The sequence below is a fragment of the Lygodium microphyllum genome, chromosome 21 (assembly GCF_053477565.2).
Source record: "Lygodium microphyllum isolate KBCC chromosome 21, Lygodium_microphyllum_v1.1.10, whole genome shotgun sequence".
Classification (NCBI taxonomy): Eukaryota; Viridiplantae; Streptophyta; class Polypodiopsida; order Schizaeales; family Lygodiaceae; genus Lygodium; species Lygodium microphyllum.
Window position 1 is genome coordinate 59,567,046 of NC_141155.1, and position 16,098 is coordinate 59,583,143.

Below are 16,098 nucleotides of genomic sequence, written 5' to 3' on the forward strand. Positions count from 1 at the left end.
CTGATCCCATGGGAAAGGTGGGTGTCCATGTATCTCGGGCGACAATAAATCCATCATCTGTAGTATGAAGGAAATGCTCGCGGTAGAAAGCCATCTTTGTCTCTAGCTCTTGCAACCATGTCCGCCTGATATCCAACTAGGTAAGATCCATCCTAATGATCTTGCGGATCTCTAACCTACTCAGATCAAGAGATGGTGCATCAAGGGAGTACTGGAAGGGGGGTAACTTGTCCATGCTAAAGCCATGCAGCTCAAACCAGAGAGAGAGAGAGAGAGAGAGAGAGAGAGAGAGAGAGAGAGAGAGAGAGAGAGAGAGAGAGAGAGAGAGAGAGAGAGAGAGAGAGAGAGAGAGAGAGAGAGAGAGAGAGAGAGAGAGAGAGAGAGAGAGAGAGAGAGAGAGAGAGAGAGAGAGAGAGAGAGAGAGAGAGAGAGAGAGAGAGAGAGAGAGAGAGAGAGAGAGAGAGAGAGAGAGAGAGAGAGAGAGAGAGAGAGAGAGAGAGAGAGAGAGAGAGAGAGAGAGAGAGAGAGAGAGAGAGAGAGAGAGAGAGAGAGAGAGAGAGAGAGAGAGAGAGAGAGAGAGAGAGAGAGAGAGAGAGAGAGAGAGAGAGAGAGAGAGAGAGAGAGAGAGAGAGAGAGAGAGAGAGAGAGAGAGAGAGAGAGAGAGAGAGAGAGAGAGAGAGAGAGAGAGAGAGAGAGAGAGAGAGAGAGAGAGAGAGAGAGAGAGAGAGAGAGAGAGAGAGAGAGAGAGAGAGAGAGAGAGAGAGAGAGAGAGAGAGAGAGAGAGAGAGAGAGAGAGAGAGAGAGAGAGAGAGAGAGAGAGAGAGAGAGAGAGAGAGAGAGAGAGTGATGTCTCGCCTAATCTACACCATTAGTGCTGCAGCGTCGTCGTGAGTCATGCTGAACGGAGGTGTTACTGAGCCCTTTGTCCTTGCCCGTTCTGTCAGACAGGGGTGCCCTTTGAGCCCTTTATTCTTTGCCCTTGCGACACATCCAGTTCTTTCCATGTTATCACATATGGCCGCCTCTTCTCAGTTGGCCGGACTATCGCTTCCCACAGGCCAGCACTTCATTAGCCAATCCCTGGCGGATGATACCTTTATGATTTTGCGTGCGGACAAGGATAACCTTCGAAAAGCATTGGATGTTTGGGGTCTCTTTGGTCAGGCGTCAGGCCTTCGTATCAATGCGCTCAAATCAGCCATTCTAAGCTGTACGGAGTCGGATTTGCAGTCCTTGGACTGGTAGGGTCTGGTTGTTCCTCGTGGCTCCATTGTCCGGCATCTTGGATACCCTTTGGGTGTTGATGTTCCCCCAAAGCAGCTTCTGCAGTGGATTTCTCAGAAAATGGTGGCTAAGTTTATGTATTGGAAGTCTCAGGCCTGGCCCTTCCATGTTCGCCTCAAAGTAGCCCAGATAATTATGTTGCCCATGCTCACATATTTCTTGCCATTGTTGCCCTGGACTACTACGACTCTGAATGCTCTTACTCAGTCTATTCGCTTCATGCTATGGAAGGACTCATTGCATGCAGGTATTTCCTGGATCTCGTGGTCGCATGTGTGCACCCCCAAACGCATGGGTGGCGGAGCTATTTTAGATGCCCAAACTCACATGCAGGCACTTCGTTGGTCTCTTTTCCGCGCCATGTGCTTGGATCATCATCCGTGGGTCACTATAGCCCGTTATTTCCTTGAGGGCCATGGGCTTCTGCATGGCAATACCCAAATCCGGAGTTCTTGGTGGAATGTTCTTAACGCTGATTCGCGGTTCTCCAGTTCTTCTTCATCGCTACTTACTCATTTGGTATGTTCTTGGAAACACGTCCTTCAAAAGGCTCAGTGGCATCCAACGGAAGATCGCGTGGCTACTAACTCTTTTCAATTGGAATTATTGGCAGTCTCGCGTTTATTTCGTGGGAAGGTAAACATGAGCTTAGACCACAATTCAACCGGATGGCACGTTTGGGCTTGTCTTCGGTGGCGGATGCCACCCTTGCCAGTCGCAATGTGCTTATATCGTTTCGTACAGCTAGGAGGCTTTTCAGGATCCCTCGTGGATATAGGCCTTTATGGGAACAGCTTTTGATGGTGCTCCAGAGCAGACAACCCTTTCCTGCTCTTGCTTCGGATCATCCCTGGCAGGATTGGGACCTACAAGGCCGGCTGAATTTGAGCAAAGCTTCTGCTAACCAAGTGTATCATCTTCTGATTAAAGATCATCAATGGCTAGTTCCTAAAGCGAATGCTTTATGGGGATTGCGTAAATCCCAGTCATGGTGGAGGGCAACTGTGATGGAGGGCTGGTTGAACAAGACACCCTTTAAATATAAAGTCTTTCTTTGGAGAGTGATGATTGGGGGTCTTCCGCTTGCTTCGGCTCTTTCCAAGCGACGAATCTCCAATGGCACCTGTTTCTTTTGCACCACTACTATGGAATCCGCCCGCCACCGATTTATTTCTTGCCCCGTCGCTAAGAAAATCTGGTTATTTTTGTCGGCTGTTTGGCGAGGGGTGGTTGGTAACACCCTGCGCCCCTTTGATTGGGTTTTTGGCCAGCCCAAATACACTACTCCCGCACACCCACATATGAAGCTCATGTATCACTTTCTTCGATACTGGGGCTGTTGGCATAACTGGACCATTCGGAATGCTTTTCTGTTTGACTCCGCCTATAATGTTCAACGGCATATTGTGAGGCTTAAGGGCCTCTTGTATTGGCAGTTAGCTCTTCTCCATCGTTCTGATTTGCTTTCTATGAAGGACTTCCGTCCCTGGCATATGGCAATTTCCTCCGCATCCTTGCCATGACATTGTAACTTGTAGTACTTAGAACCTCTTCACATGATGGCTTGGATTGTCGTCATGTATCTTGTAATCAAGTAATCTTGTATTTTTTTCGTAATTAATACAATTACCTTTTACGAAAAAAATAGAGTGAGTGAGTGAGTGAGTGAGTGAGTGGATCATCAGGATCGTTCCTATGCTCAGGTTGCTTCGGATTCTATGGACTCTCAGGATGTTGACTGGGAGCATTTGCTGGAATTTGCCAACACTCTGCTTGGCGATTATGTTCAGCATAATCAGGAAGTCTTTTCTGACTCTGCACCTGACGATGTTCTGGAAGCCACTGTGGACCCGAAAACTGTCCTGCGCTCCTTTTCGGTGTTTTATGATCGCGCTGTAATACTCTTCTTCACTGGTCGAATCCCACTACTTTCCCGTATTCGCCAGTGGCTGCACAGTCTGCTACAAGGGGAATGTGTTGAAGAGATTTTTGTTGGGCCCTGAGGTTTTTTTGAGGTGCTATTGAAATCTGAGACGCACCGTGCTGCTCTCCTGTCTAAATTGCCTTTGTTTTTTGATCGCCGGTTGGTCCATGTTGTACCATGGCGCCCAATGGTAGATTTTCAGCGTCTGCTGCAACGTGAATGCCCTGTGTGGGTTGAAGTGGAAAATTGTCCGGCTGTCTATTGGCCACTGTTGAAGGACGCTATGGCCGCTGTGGGCACTGTTCTGGTTCCTCCAAGTCTAAGGGCTGTGAATCGCAACCGGTTGTGTATGTTATGGGACACTGCAAGGAAAAGGCCTGCTTGGTTACGCCTCCATTGCTCTGGCATGCATCCGTTACACTTTCGTTTGAAATGGGGTAATTTTGCAGGACATTGCTTTTCCTGTGGACAATTGGGACATTTTATGGCCGAATGCTCGGAGCAGCAACACACTTCAGATGCTGGCCATGTTGTGCTGCCCATGGAAGATATGGTGTGTGATGCTTCGTCGCTGGATGCTATCCACCCACCTAAAGTTCTGGACAAAGGTAAACAACAGGTTCCGGGTCTGGATTCTTGTGCCACTGACTGGGTTGAAGTATGTGCAAAAAAAGGCAGTAGGGTTGTTGCTGGCATGGAGAATATTGTGCCTACTACCTTACAAGATTCCATGCGTACCTATATGCGCAGGAAGGAAATGTTGTCTTCAGAGCGCTTTGCTCCTGCGATGGTTTCCTCTGCCCCCCGTTCTCAGTCCACCAGGAGAATGTATTCGGATCGTCCAAAGGGTCCACTTGCTAAGCTGGCTTTTGATACCAGAGGCAACGTCATTACCCCGTGGGATCGTCGTTATCCCCGTTCCATCCCCAAGCCAGCCGATATGCCGTCTACCTCCAAATCTGGTCCTCAGAACTCTTTTGCTGTGTTGGTGGATTTCTTGGATGAGGGAGTCCTGGACATTCTCGCAGAAAAAGTCAAATCGAGGTAAACTGTGCCTCGTACTTGATTTTGTTTTGAATGCACATGAAAATAGCCACGTGGAATGTGCGAGGAATTTGTTCTCGCCACAAGCAACATGCCATGTGGACTGTATTGCATGAGAATTAGTGGGATGTCCTGTGTGCTGTTGAGCACAAGAGTCACAGAGAAGCCGGAAAAGTTGTGGATTGCCATGGCTTTCGTTTGTTCTATACAGGGACACAGGCCATGTATTATTCGGGTGTGCTCATGATTGTACATGACAAATATCAGCCCGTTCTTATTAAAAATGATGTGCATGGTCGCTTTCTGGTGATTGAAATTTTATTCGAAGGGGAGATCTTATGGTTACTTGGCCTCTATGCTCCGAATGAACCTTTATCTCGCCGGGAGCTTTGGCAGACTTTGCAGACCTCCTTGTCACTTGGCAGACGGGGCTTCTTGATGGGGGATTTCAATATGTGTGTTGATTCTTCCCAGTCCACATCGGAGCATTCGGTAATGGACGCGCCGGAAAGTCGTATGTGGCGTGAGTTGGCTCTTGTTGTTCTTAAGCAAGATCTCTGGTCCTAGCTACACCCGTCTTCTACAGGGTTTACTTTCCATTCTGCCCAGTATGCAACAACATGGTCGCGGTTGGACCGCATATACATCATGCAGAATGATGATTTTCTTCCTGAGATGCTCGAAATGAAAATGTTGCAGCAATATGCCTTGTCGGACCATTTCCCTCTGCAGCTTGAGCTGCTTGCACAACCCATTGCACCTTTCAAGCAATTTCTGGAGAGACTCCCTTTGCGTTTCAACTCGTCTTACTTGAAGCATGCAATCTTTCAGGGCTATACGCAGTAATTGATTGATAGATTCTTATTGGACTTCTCCTCTCAGGGCACTGCTTCATTTGAAAGATTGCTCTCTAATGTGCAGCGGGTTGCTCGGCAGTATGGGATCCATTATGCCTCTCTTTGTTGGCGGCGTCGACAAGCAGCAGAGGACCTGCTGGCTTTGGTTCGTTCTTTGCTGGTGGACACTCCGGATGATGCATTTCTGCTAGCACTGGCAATGCGGGTGGCTGATCTTATCAAAGAGTTTCAGTTGAAATCGTATCAGCAGGCCAAATTGCAACATCTGACGGAGACTTTGCAAGATAGTGCGTGTCAGACTCATAAGTTCTTTCGAGCTCTCCATGCCTCTCCTGCTCGGGAGAATTTGACCATACTCGAGGATGTAGAAGGCCACCTGATCCTTGATCCGCAGACTATTGTGCATATGTGTAGGAATTATTTCCGCGACCTTCTTGGTTCCACTTCTCCACCTTCAGCCCAAACTACTCAGGCTCGTTCGGTTTTTTATGACCTGGTCTGCAATCAGGTTCCGCAGGACATGCAAGCTACTATGGAGTCAGATATTTGTGAGGCAGAGGTTATGGACGTTTTGTTGCACTTGCCCAAGGATAAAAGTCCGGGTTGGGATGGTCTCACCAATGAGTTCTTTGAGGCTTTTGCTACCCAACTGGCGAAACCATTGAAGGCTTTGTTTCAGCAGGTGTGGGAAACGGGGATCATGCCTTCCTCATGGAAAGAAGGACTTATTAAACTGCTTCCAAAGGTTCCTTCGCCATCTACGTTGAAACATTGGCGCCCAATTTCTTTGATGGGTTCTATGTATAAAATCTTTTCCAAAATAATGGCGAATCGGCTCCATAAGCATCTCCCTGCCATTGTGCATCCTCTCCAGTATGGTTTCATTAAGGGCCGAAACATTCTGCATAATGTATTAAATGCGCAATTGGCGATTGATTATGCAAGGCATTCTAATCAGGAGGTCGTACTGATTCAATTGGACCTGGAAAAGGCTATTGACTATTTGGACTGGTCTTTCGTTGCTGAACTTATGTCTCCTATGGGCTTTGGTGCTCGGATGTCTCGTCTAATCTACGCCATCAGTGCTGTGGTGTCTTCGCGAGTCATGCTGAATGGAGGTGTTACTGAGCCATTTGTCCTTGCCCGCTCTGTCAGACAGGGGTGCCCTTTGAGCCCTCTCTTCTTTGCCCTTGCGACTCATCCAGTTCTTTCGATGTTATCTCATATGGCAGCTTCTACTCAGTTGGCTGGATTGTCGCTTCCTTCTGGACAGCACTTCATTAGTCAATCCTTGGCTGATGACAGCTTTATGATTTTGCGAGCGGACAAGGATAACCTTCGAAAAGCATTGGATGTTTGGGCTCTCTTTGGTCAGGTGTCCGGCCTTCGCATCAATGCGTTCAAATCAGCCATTCTCAGCTGCACGAAGTCGGATTTGCAGTCCTTGGACTGGCAAGGTATGGTTGTTCCTCGTGGCTCCATTGTCAGGCATCTTGGGTACCCTTTGGGTGTTGATGTTTCCCCAAAGCAGCTTCTGCAGTGGATTTCTCAAAAAATGGCGGCTAAGTTTCTGTATTGGAAGTCTCAGGCCTGGCCCTTCCATGTTCGCCTCAAAGTAGCCCAGACAATTATGTTGCCAATGCTCACATATTTCTTGCCATTGCTGCCCTGGACTACTACGACTCTGAATGCTCTTACTCAATCTATTCGTTTCATGCTATGGAAGAAGGATTCATTGCATGCAGGTATTTCTTGGATTTCTTGGTCGCATGCATGCACCCCCAAACGCATAGGTGGAGGGGCTATTTTAGATGCCCAAACTCACATGCTGGCACTCCGTTGGTCTCTTTTCCGCGCCATGTGCTCAGATCATCATCTGTGGGTCATTATAGTCCGTTATTTCCTTGAGGATCATGGGCTTCTGCATGGCAATACCCAAATCCGGAGTTCTTGGTGGCATATTCTTAATGCTGATTCGTGGTTCTCCAGTTCTTCTTCATCGTTGCTTACTCATTTGGTATGTTCCTGGAAATTGGTCCTCCAGAAGGCTCAATGGCATCCAACGGAGGATCGCGTAGCTACTAATTCTTTTCAATTGGAATTGCTGGCAGTCTCGCGATTACTTTCATGGGAAGGTAAACACGAGCTTAGACCATAATTCAACCGGATGGCACGTTTGGGCTTATCTTCAGTCGCGGATGCCACCCTTGCCAGTCGCAATGTGCTAATATCGTTTCATACAGCTAGGAGGCTTTTCAGGATCCCTCGTGGATATAGGCATTTATGGGAACAGCTTTTGATGGTGCTCCAGAGCAGACAACCTTTTCCTGCCCTTGCTTCGGATCATCCCTGGCAGGATTGGGACTTCGAAGGCCGGCTGAATTTAAGCAAAGCTTCTGCTAACCAGGTGTATCATCTTCTGATTAAAGATCATCAATGGCTGGTTACTAAAGTGAATACTCTATGGGGATTGCGTAAATCCCGGTGATGGTGGAGGGCAACTGTGATGGAGGGCTGGTTGAACAAGACACCCTTCAAATATAAGGTCTTTCTTTGGAGAGTGATGATTTGTGGTCTTCCGCTTGCTTCAGCTCTTTCCAAGCGACGAATCTCCAATGGCAACTGTTTCTTTTGCACTACTACTGTGGAATCCGCCTGGCACCGATTTATTTCTTGCCCCATCGCTAAGAAAGTCTGGTTATTCTTGTCAGCCGTTTGGCGAGCGGTGGTTGATTTCACACTACGCCCCTTTGATTGGGTTTTTGGGCAGCCCAAATACCCCACTCCGGCACAGCCACATGAAGCTCATGTATCACTTTCTTCGATATTGGGGCTGTTGGCATAACTGGACCATTCGGAATGCTTTTTTTTTTTGATTCCGCCTATAATGTTCAGCGGCATATTGCTAGGCTTAAGTGCCTCTTGTATTGGCAGCTAGATCTTCTCGAGCATTCTGACATGCTCTCTAGGGAGGACTTACGTCCCTGGCATATGGCAATTTCCTCCGCGTCTTTGCCATGACTTTGTAACTCGTAGTACTGGAACCTCTTCACATGATGGCTTAGGGTCATCATGTATCTTGTAATCAAGTAATCTTGTATTTTTTTCGTAATTAATACAATTACCTTTTACGAAAGAGAGAGAGAGAGAGAGAGAGAGAGAGAGAGAGAGAGAGAGAGAGAGAGTTTACGAAAAAAAGAGAGAGAGAGAGAGAGAGAGAGAGAGAGAGAGAGAGAGTGAAATGAAATGATATATTAACGTCTACAAAAGGCCAAAATGACCTATGAGACCATGAGTTACAATCATGTGTATGATGGTACAACTGTTTGGGCAAAATATGTAGCACAAAACAAAATAAGAAAGGAAACTAACTATGGCTATGTGTAAAACATAGAGCTTTGTCTAGTAACAATGAGCTCCAAATGGTACAATCTCATGTGGGTATGGAGGGTCTAGCTCCAGCTCGAGCAATAATCCCCTGTATCCGCCTATGGAGGTGTCGTTGGTGTCTGTGTCAAGGCCTAGGACGTCTGGATCGGCTAAGCTGAACAGCTGAGTACATCCATGTCTAATGTCATTTCATCAGTAAGGTGAAGATAACTTAAAATAAGTAAGTGGCCTATGAAACAATGCTGAGAATAACTATATGATGGGACTATGCTAGAGTAGAACCATGTATAGTGCTGTCCCATCGGTAGAAAGAAAAGAAAAAAGATTCTAATCTGATGGAACTATTCATAGAAACTGTGGTGTAGACTATAGGCTGTAGCTGAATCTCAAGATCTGCACATGATCTCAGCCATGATTTTGAAAAGGAGGGGGGAGGGGGGGGAACAGGGAAGTGCTTTATTGTTTGCATAAATCTTGATTTCTGGTTATTGGTTTCCTTGGGAGGAGAGATGTAATATATGTTGGGGTTGTCTTTCAATATTGTGATGCAGAGAGAAGAGATAATTCATTGGATTAATTGTGGTGGCGGTGTGATGGATAAGGACATCTCCTTTAATGTCGATGGAGCTGTGCGGAGAAATGTGGACTTCGTAGTTGTAAGCCATGGGACCAAGCTTGAATCACCTATGTTACATGCAAAGGCAATTTCAACTCATTGGATACGATTCTGTTTGGAGGTAGGTTTTATTCTTGTAATTTTTTTGTCTACGAATTCTGCAGTCTTCTTTGTCCTGATTGATGTTGATAAGTAGGCCTGGTTTATCAACTGCGGTTTTGAGTTCTTGAATGTCTCGGAGGTTATATTCTGGTGCACCCTTTGTAAATGCTTTTCATGGTACTGAATTGTAGGAACAGAGGATGCTTGACATTGGAAGTCATGTACTTTATCAGCCTTTGCAATGCCAGGTTCCTTTGCCTGGCTTTGAGATCTGCCGATTTTGTGTCTCCCAGTATGAAGACAAAGATCGGTTATTGCTGCGCAATTTGTGCTTTGTTCTTGGTGCTAAGTTTACAGAGAAACTGACCAAGAAAGTCACCCATTTGTTATGCAAGTTCAGAGATGGTGAAAAGTACAATGCTGCATGCAGGTGGGGTATCCGAGTAATCACAGCAGAATGGCTGTTTGCCTGCGTCTTAGAGGTATTGTAAGTCCTTTTAAATTTGATCTCAAGTTACCAGTGCTGTAATAGTACACACTAACCAGCCAACTCCAGAAAGTGTCTACGAATCTGTTCTGTGGTCGTGTTGCTTAAGAAACTTTTCCATGTCCTTGTTGTAGCTGGCGTGCACACAATCATACTTCACTGTCAATGTCGGTAAGGCATATAATAAATAATGTTACCTGAAATAAGGATATGGACCCCTCCAGAAAAAGAATGTAATACCTGTATTTTGCAGCTACTAAAAGCTTCCTTTCAGTGCAATATAAGAAAGAATGTACTTGAAATAAGATAGGTAACACCTCAACAAAAAGAATGTCATACCTGTATTTTGCAGCTACCAAACGCTTTCTTTCAGTGCAATATTAGCATCTAGCTTACACTATTATTTCTGTATTCTTATCCATGGACAAATCACCAGAACAAACTGGTCCCTCTTGATAGTTTCTCACCGCAAGAACTATCAAAAGACGAGAAAGATGCAGGCATGCTAGGAATGACACAATGTCCCCATCAATCTTATGTGGAATCACAAGAGCGGGCTTCTCAAAATGATGTTAAAATGCAAGGTTGTACTCTGTACATGTTCACTTGTTTACAAAAACATTGGAAACAATGTTGTCTAGTGCTGATTTAACACTACCGCAGATGCGAAAAGTTCTGCTACAGCAAGAGCTAGTGTTATGAATCCTTTTCTGGTGGATGAAAGTTTGGCTCATCTTTCAGAGCGGAACAAATTTGTTAGAAGCACACAAACTATGCAATCACAGGATCTCTTTTCTACTTGGGAGGAGCAGACAACCCTCTGGATAGGTGGCACATCTGATGACAAAAGGGACAAACGACGTGAGGGCAGTGTGAGTCAACAAACAGCAAGGCATAATACAATGGGCAGTGTGAAAGGGTCAAACAATGCGACATGTGACAAGAAGAATCAAGAAGGTGAAGAACATCCAAGTCATCAGTTAGCAAAGGTCAAGGGTAATGCCGGGGGAGAGGGAGAAATAAACAACCATGCACATATTGATGGTGGGAAGTCATCAACACCTCAGCCTGCTGCTCCGGTACAGCAGCAGGTAGGACATGCTATAGAGAAGGAAAATCTAGAAAGTGAGAAATCTGCAGATGTTGCTGCTGTCATTGAGGGCCTTCTAGCGCAAACAAGTAAAGTGAGTGGCCTGTTAATTTAACTAGTTTTTGTTCCCTTTCTTTAAGAGGTATAAGTGTTAAGTGCACTCTTTAAGAGGTTAAAGTGACAAGTGCACTTGCTTTGCAGCTCAAAGGCACCGATAAAGGCAAAAGAATTGAGGCAGACCATGAAGTATCCATCTTTCACAATGTTCTGTACCGTATTGTTTTAATGCTTCACATAAATTGACATCCTTAAGCCTAGCAGAGCTGCTCTTGCAAAATAGACCACTTTGCTTTAAGTTTCAGCAAGAAACCATTGGCACAGATTTCTCCTTCACAAAAGAAGTAATTCATAATACTTCGAATAAGAATTTGTCATCTTTAACCATTAGCACAGATTTCTCCTGCAGTTACCACTATCCGGAGGACCAGAGAGGAACCTCAATTCAAGCGGCCAAAATTACATAACAGGTAGGTTTATGACAACATATCAAAATTGAGTCTTGCTTAACCTTTATTCTAATAACTGGGGATTTATCAGGGCCAACGAGAGGACAGAGAAGGAAAAAATCAAATCACCAGCTCAAGATTTGTTGCCCGAGTTTGATGAGTCACAGATGGACACACAGGCAAGAAAATTTTGTTGTTATGTATACAGTTTTGCTATCCGAGATGCATTTCATCTGGTTAAAAGAAATCTACTCCTCCAAAAGGTGATTGGGTATGATGAAGATCACATGGGCAAGCAGCTGATAATGGAGAGGGTGCGAACTCGAAGCATGTCGACATCATCTGAACCAGGCCGCAAAGTAGCAGCATGGAAAGATAATGGACTGGGGAGGCTGTTCAAAGTTGCAGAAGCAAACAAATAAGTACCTTTTGTGTCCACAATAGGAGATCATAGCATACATGGCTGAGAAGTTCCAAGGACACTACCTGTAGAGAATGATGCAGCAAGCTTGCCAAAGGCTTGTGTGCTAAAACACCAGTATCGAACACCATCTGCTATGGAATCCACTTGTGATTGTCGCCCCCAGTGTAAAGTGCTTGTAATGGCCCCCTCTCTATGTGAAAGTCGTTGTATAGTTGATTGTAATAAAGAGGCTATGAGTGCCTTGCTGTTATTTTTTAAATTGATATCTTCCTTTGCTTGTCGTGCTGGTCTTAACATGTCTACAAGAGTGTCAGGCTCCCGTGTTGTAACTTTGATAAAATGATTTTGAACATTTCTAAATTCCTTGAATGTAAACACATCTTGACGAAGTGCATAGCAGAAAAATCCTCTTCTCCATGGTGGAACCATCAGAAGTTTTTCTTTTATACAAGGGGTCTCAGTGAACTGTTTAGGGCTGTTGTAAGTTCCAATGCATCTTTCTTGTGGCATACATCCTATGCAGGGCATCAAAAGGGCTGCTGCCAAATAACAGGTGGTTCTTCGTGAGTGTTTTTCGGATCACATTGGAACAGCTGGGCAATGAGATCTTATATTCTTCCCCCTGTCAGACTTTCTAATATCTTAGCGATGTACTCAGGTTCTAAATCTTTCTTCTTTGAGAGGGGTAGATTTCTCTCAGAGGCATGTCTTGGTCGTGAGTGTCTGCAGCTGAATTCTTAAATCTATCTTTTGAAATAATTGACTTTGATGTGATGTAACAGGTCCATTTTAAGGTGGCTGTGAACTAATGAGATTCAAGATAGTGTGGCTCAAGAGAGAAGCAGGTGTCTTGTACCTTTTGTAGAGTGGGACAAAACTGGTGGGTAAAACGTGACCATGGTAAGAAGACCAAGGTATCAGGTTCACAGGCAGAAGAGGAAAACATCTTTACTGACCTGAAGCTAGAGACAAGCTATGGAGCTTGGGACAGTATATGGGGAAGAGATTGATGAGCAAAACAGAAAGCTTTCTCAGAATTTTGGTTTGCTACTATGGCCCAACTTGTCATACCTGGGCTAGTAGGCTGACAGATTAGAACCTGTACCACTAACCATTATGGCATCTTGGCTGTCAGTTAATGAACCTCGTACCTGTTAGTTTCTAAGCTCTTGAGTGAATATCCGTCTAGAGTTTGAGGGAGGTCAAGTGCGTAAACAAGCATTGTAACAAACTTTCATCTTGCAAAGGTCCGGGTGTTCCTCTCTCACTTGGGCCTTGCGCCTTCATAGTACAACTATTCTCTTTCATTCTCAAAGGTCTCTTGCAAGCTATACTCTTTTCTAGCAAAGTGCCTTCTTGTGAGCAAAGATGGTAGATTGACTGTGGGGGATCACGGTACCAACCGTGGTTGACGAATGAAAAGTTATGCAAAGCACTCCACACACTCCTAGTGTGTCACACTTGGTATCAGAGCTCTTCTCACGCAAAGGCTAGACCTTCCACGGGCGTGGGAACGATTCAGGGAGGAAAGCTAGTTGTGGTTCATCGACATGGGTGGATGCAACAAGAACAAAGGTGGGAATAGAGATGACCGAGATGAAATCTTGGTGGCTCTAGGAATGGATCCAAGCAGACCTCCAATTGAGGTAGACAAAGGATATGCAACTGAACCTGAAAATGAGATAGAAGCAACACTTCATGGTGGAGATGTGCCTTGGCACGACTCCGACCCGATGGAGGCCATGCAGAAGGTGATGAAAGACCTATTGGCCACCATGCTACCAAAAGCTTTGGGAAATGCTCAAGCCGAGACGGAGAATGAAAGTGATTATAGAAAACGTAGAAAGAAAGAAAAGAAGATTGGGATGACTCTTCATTGAATGAACTAGGAAAGTATAAGGCCCAGGCACCAGAGACGTATAAAGGAGAAAGGGACTCTATGAGTTTGAATAGATGGATTTGTGAAGTAGATGGGTACATGAGGCTACTCGAAGTTTCAAGCAAAAGAAAAGGATTGGTAGCGGCCCGGTTGTTGAAGGGCGACACTTCAAAATGGTTGATGTATGAGGAAGAACAATATGGCACGAAACTATCATGGGATGAGTTGCAAAGAAACATGAAGGATTACTTTGTGTCAAAGAATGAGCCATTCAAAGTCAGAGATGAATGGAGAAATTTGAGGCAAAGGGACTATGTACAAAAATACAGATCTCTAATGTTGTAGCTATCAAACATGGATGTTATTACAAAGCTACATGGTTTTTTTAATGGGATGCAATCTTGGGCTCGAAGAGAAATAGAAAAACAAGAGCCAGGAAGTGTAATGGAGGCTATGACGTGAGGTAGATAAGGCAACATTGCAGTGTAAGAATGTAGGGTCCAAGCCATGGATGTCAAGCTCTCACATGCACATGCACACACAAAAAACCAAGGACACCATACATGTCACAATATTTAGCGTATTATATATAACATATATAATAAATTATAATATATAATGCATGGCGGACGTTTGGGATGGGGGGTCTTTCATGACGAGCCATTAAGGTTGGGTAAGTAGGCCAAAGCGAGTAGTGGCCAAGCAATCCACGAGGAGGTAGGTGGATGCAGGTTCGCATGCGAGTGGGCTAGAGGACTCAAGATCGTGTTTTGCGGGGGAGGGGAGTTGTGTGCACGACATGTGGCACCATACATGTCACTATATTTAACATATTATATATAGTATATTATAATATATAATGGGCATTTCTTGACGAGCCATCAGGGTTGGGCAAGTAGGCCGAAGCGGGTAGTTGGCCAACAAGCAATTCATGAGCACGTACGTGGATGTAGGCTTGCATGCGAGTGGGCTAGAGGACTCAAGATCTTGTTTTGTGGGGGGAGGGGGGTTGTGTGCACGACATGTGGCACCCACATGAACCTGCGCTTAATAATAGTGCAGATGTTTATTGTTAGACTAGCTGAAGTTTTGTTATTGTAATGCATCGTATGCTTTATTTTGAAACTTTAAGTAGAGAGTCATATAACAATACCATATCAACTCAACTCATGGATTTTAGGTTTTAAATTCTAATTTTATAATTATAGTGAGCTTTAATCCAAAAAATTTGCGGTTGATTTGGATCAATCTATAGGTAAGAGCAAACTTTTTGGTGAATTTTCTTCTCTTATTAAGTTCTATCTCTAGACTCCAACCATCTAACTTCTTGGATGAGACAACTCTCATTTCCTCTTCTTATTATAAGAGGCCTTATTTTGTCACCTCTTATTTTTATTTGAAGTACTTGTGTGTAATGATCTAACTTTGTTTGCTATATTACTTTCCATTGTTATAGTATGATCTTATTTTCATGCTCTATGTGTTTGTCTCTATCTTGCCCCAAAAAGAGAGTTTAACTAATATATTGTGTATTTTTAGTGTTTCATTTATCCAAGTACTATTAATAAGAGTGATCTATAATGGTTGCTTAATAAGTCACTTTTGTCTCTATATAGACCAATGGAAAAGAGAATTGGAAATAGTGAGATTTATCTGTGGTAAAAAAAAAACCAACCTCTTAAGACTTATGGTAAACTTACATAATCATTTTTTTCTAATAGGGAATGGTATTTTACACAAGGAAAAGTACATATCAAAGCATTGGCATCAATGTTTGCGTTTATGGACAATGATATGATAATTTATGAGCTCAAGAAACATTATGACTCTTCACAGTTGGTGTTGCTTAGGAGGTAGCTTTACCACCATTACAGGGCAACTTGCATTTGACACCATGAATGAGCACACACTTCCCAAAAGAGCCCTTAAAAAGAAAAATATTTGAATGATTATATAGAATAATTGTGTAGTAAGCATTTTTAATCATAATGATAGTAATATACCCTTTCATAGTGCTTAGACTACCCATTACAAGGAAATCTGTCTTCTCTTGTGCGATTGCATTGTTGAGCTTGTCTTGAGGATCTACCCAATAAAGCTTGGCCACTATTACTAACTGAATACAAGAAGAGCATGTTTGGTTAGATTTAAGTTTGTAAGGTTGTTATTGTAACTCTATACCAAAAACAAGAGTTTAGCCAACGTCAAGCACAAATAATATTATTTGAATATTATTGTTTTGAGCTCTCATGCGTAAAAATTTCATACATTACGTTATCTAATGCATGCATTTTTTGTCATGTGTATCCTTACATGTGAGTAGAGAGGCATGCATGTTGCAATTGTGTTGATGGATGTGTGTGTGCATGCGTTGAGAGAGAGAGAGAGAGAGAGAGAGAGAGAGAGAGAGAGAGAGAGAGAGAGAGAGAGAGAGAGAGAGAGAGAGAGAGAGAGAGAGAGAGAGAGAGAGAGAGAGAGAGCTCAATTTTTCTATT

At 44.1% G+C, this 16,098-nt stretch overlaps 1 protein-coding gene across 3 annotated transcripts in view; it reads left to right on the forward strand.

Annotated features, from left to right (window-relative positions):
- MEI1 (transcription coactivator) overlaps positions 1–12,122 on the forward strand; it is a 95,634-nt gene extending 83,512 nt beyond the window's left edge. For 2 of the 3 annotated variants that reach the window (XM_087662294.1, XM_087662296.1), the window contains 8 exons: positions 9,051–9,236; positions 9,409–9,699; positions 10,141–10,288; positions 10,368–10,888; positions 10,996–11,040; positions 11,248–11,321; positions 11,392–11,479; positions 11,564–12,121. In XM_087662294.1, the coding sequence (XP_087518420.1) occupies positions 9,051–9,236; positions 9,409–9,699; positions 10,141–10,288; positions 10,368–10,888; positions 10,996–11,040; positions 11,248–11,321; positions 11,392–11,479; positions 11,564–11,722 (1,512 nt within the window). In that variant the 3' untranslated portion in view covers positions 11,723–12,121. Of the gene's footprint in view, positions 1–9,050; positions 9,237–9,408; positions 9,700–10,140; positions 10,289–10,367; positions 10,889–10,995; positions 11,041–11,247; positions 11,322–11,391; positions 11,480–11,563 lie in introns of all 3 variants that reach the window. The other variant, XM_087662295.1, reaches the window with a different exon arrangement.
- Positions 12,123–16,098: the final 3,976 nt, after the last annotated feature.